At 43.2% G+C, this 2,939-nt stretch overlaps 1 protein-coding gene across 1 annotated transcript in view; it reads left to right on the top strand.

The window, feature by feature from the left end:
* Window positions 1–585: 585 nt before the first annotated feature.
* The window catches only part of LOC119411523 (NACHT and WD repeat domain-containing protein 2), a 10,371-nt gene continuing 8,017 nt past the window's right edge, over window positions 586–2,939 (top strand). Inside the window, exons 1-3 of the mRNA XM_037678476.1 lie at window positions 586–780; window positions 931–1,069; window positions 1,572–1,711. Coding sequence (XP_037534404.1) covers window positions 586–780; window positions 931–1,069; window positions 1,572–1,711 — 474 coding nt within the window. The remainder of the gene's footprint in view (window positions 781–930; window positions 1,070–1,571; window positions 1,712–2,939) is intronic.

Consider the following 2,939-nt stretch of genomic DNA (forward strand, 5'->3'; position numbering starts at 1 on the left):
TGTTAAATTTTGAAGAACTGCAACAGCGAGTCCTCCCGTGCGCACTCCTGCAGCTGCCAATCGATTTTTGGAGCAGCATTGGCCCACGTTTCCCAGGGGTCAGCAGTAAACATGACGTATACTCCGGAGCAACTTATATATTTTTTTCCTCTTCATTATGCTTCTTTGACTGATGTGACTTATACACCAGAAAATACGGTACATGAATATTTCTGTTCAGTGTCCTGAGACGACTGCTGTTGTGACTTGGAGCTAAATAAATAAACTGAACTAATTGAAGTGAATCTCAACGTTCCATGATAACTGTACCCAGATTAGGCTTTGAGGGGACGTGTGCATGTGGACCACACCACTATAAGGAGTGGACAGACATGAATGTAGCAGCAAGCCCCTTTTTGACCTCAGTACACAAAGAAGGTTGAGATTTTTCACCAGCTTTAATTTGACATATTTTAGCATAAACTTCACACTTATCAGAAACTGAACCAGTCTGTTTGAGCTGCAAAAGCACTTTCATAGCCGTTCTGTAAAGTAGTTAATTCAATGTACTTCAGAATATCTGACTGCTGTTCCGTCTGTGTCCACATGGTGGTGCTGCAGGCCCTGGTAGGACACCAGTATGGATCTGCCAGCCTGCCCACCCAGGTGGAGGTGTCAGAGTACCAGCTGCTCCTGCAGGAGAGCCAGCAGGTGGGTGTCTCCACCCAGCAGCTGGAGACGGCGTACCAGAGGGACGAGAACACCATTCCTCCCTCCTACCGCCTAAAGGTTTCTCAGACGGTGACGATTGTCTGATCCTAAAGCTTTTTTTTAAATTTTCAGATAGTGAGCAGGAAAAAAAAAGTTTAAGCACTGAACCTTTTAGCTGGTGACATTTTACCAGGATGAACTTCCTGTATTTTACGTGTGTTGGCTGTTTTTGCTCGGCAGGCAGAAGTGGAGGGAGAAGCCGACAGCATCACCAGCTATAACCAGGAAGAAGTGAGGAAGGAGTTTGAGACCGTCGTGAGCCTGTGTGTCCACAACAAGGTCATGACCCCAGAAAGAGCCCGAGTCTTCCACAGATCAGGTGAAACAAACACTGTTGTCTGAGTAGATGTTATTTGTGTCATGACAGCAGGTGGGATCCAGATGTTTCCTCCACTTCCTAACCCGTCTGCGAGATCCTCAAAATGCTTCTAGCAAGTAAATGAGACCCCCTGACCCACCCCTAAAGCCCCTTATCCACAGGGCCTTTTGGGGCTCCTATGTAACTAGTTCGGGACGATTGCGTGGTTTATCCACAATGCCGTCAGTGGTGGAACCCACCCCATTTTTGGGACCTACTTCTCTGAGGTCCCAGGTCTGGTTCTTGTTGGGTCTAGATGTGACATCAGCGCACTGTAGGTCACTGATTAGTCAGGGGCCGTATTCATTGGTGGAGGGCGGAGATCAAGGTTAAGGTTAAGGTAATAAGTTAACCTGGGTCCCTGATTGATCCAGGAGCACTGAAGTGGAGACGTCAGATGCTGGAACTCCCTCAGTGGTTTGTTGAATTATAACTAAATCTGTTATCTGACGTTTGTCTCCAGCTCTTGATGCAGACCTGAGATTTGCTCTGGACAACCGTCCTGCTCAGGACATCACCAGCCGCTGTGTGGTCTATGTCCACAAGGTCTTTAATGCAAAGGAACAGAGCCTGAGGAATTCACAGCTGCACAATAGTCTTGAGGTACCCATCTTCTTTTCCAAGCATCCAGATGTTCGTGTAATCTATTAAAAGGGTCTTGATTGATTGTTCTCCTGACTTTCTGAAGGTCTTTTCAATTACTTCTTTTGATTTTGGGCTATGTTTTTATTTTATTTTTAACTCATTTTCAGTCCAGGAATTCATAATTTACCAAAAAAATTAAAGTTTTCATGTTTGTTGATCTACTCTGACCAGTGAATCACTCAGGCATTTAAAAAAAGCTCCTAGACTTGAGGATAAATCGACACGTAGCAGACAACTAATTAGATTTAATTCAAGGATTCAAGGTTCTTTATTGTCATTCACATCACATGTGGTACATGAGGTGGAAAGAAATAGTGTACAGGGTCCCAGTTACATCCAATAATAGCAAAAATATAAAGTGTAAAAAGAAACAGATAAGGATCTGAGATATTACCTAAGATATACTCTTAATGAACGCCCAACAGTACGCTAAAAGATCTAAGATATATGCCATTCACTAATAGTGCAAAACAATACACTGAACCACAGCAGCACGATTCTCATAGGTTCTGTTCAGCTATAATTTACAGCACTAACATAAACTAAACTAACATAAACTAGGATTTATTCAAAGCATGTAACAAAAATACAGAAACAAGGTGCCAAAAGTGAAAAAGAAATAAATCTACAGCAGCATGGTCCAGTTAGCAGCGTTAGCAGATCTTGTTAGCAGATCTTATTAGCAGTGTCAACAGGTCTTGTTAGCAGCGTTAGCAGATTTTGTTAGCAGCGTTAGCAGATCTTGTTAGCAGGTCTTGTTAGCAGCGTTAGCGGATCTTGTTAGCAGATCTTGTTAGCAGATCTTGTTAGCAGATCTTGTAAGCAGCATTAACAGGTCTTGTTAGCAGCGTTAGCAGGTCTTGTTAGAAGCGTTAGCAGATCTTGTTAGCAGCGTTAGCAGGTCTTGTTAGCAGCGTTAGCAGATCTTGTTAGCAGATCTTATTAGCAGCGTTAGCAGATCTTGTTAGCAGCATTAGCAGATCTTGTAAGTAGCATTAGCAGGTCTTGTTAACAGCGTTAGCAGATCTTGTTAGCAGATCTTGTTAGCAGATCTTGTTAGCAGCGTTAGCAGATCTTGTTAGCAGCATTAGCAGGTTTTGTTAGCAGCGTTAGCAGATCTTGTTAGCAGCGTTAGCAGATCTTGTTAGCAGATCTTGTTAGCAGCGTTAACAGGTCTTGTTAGCAG

This window comes from Nematolebias whitei, chromosome 6 (assembly GCF_014905685.2).
Source record: "Nematolebias whitei isolate Nwh7 chromosome 6, NemWhi1, whole genome shotgun sequence".
Taxonomy (NCBI): Eukaryota; Metazoa; Chordata; class Actinopteri; order Cyprinodontiformes; family Rivulidae; genus Nematolebias; species Nematolebias whitei.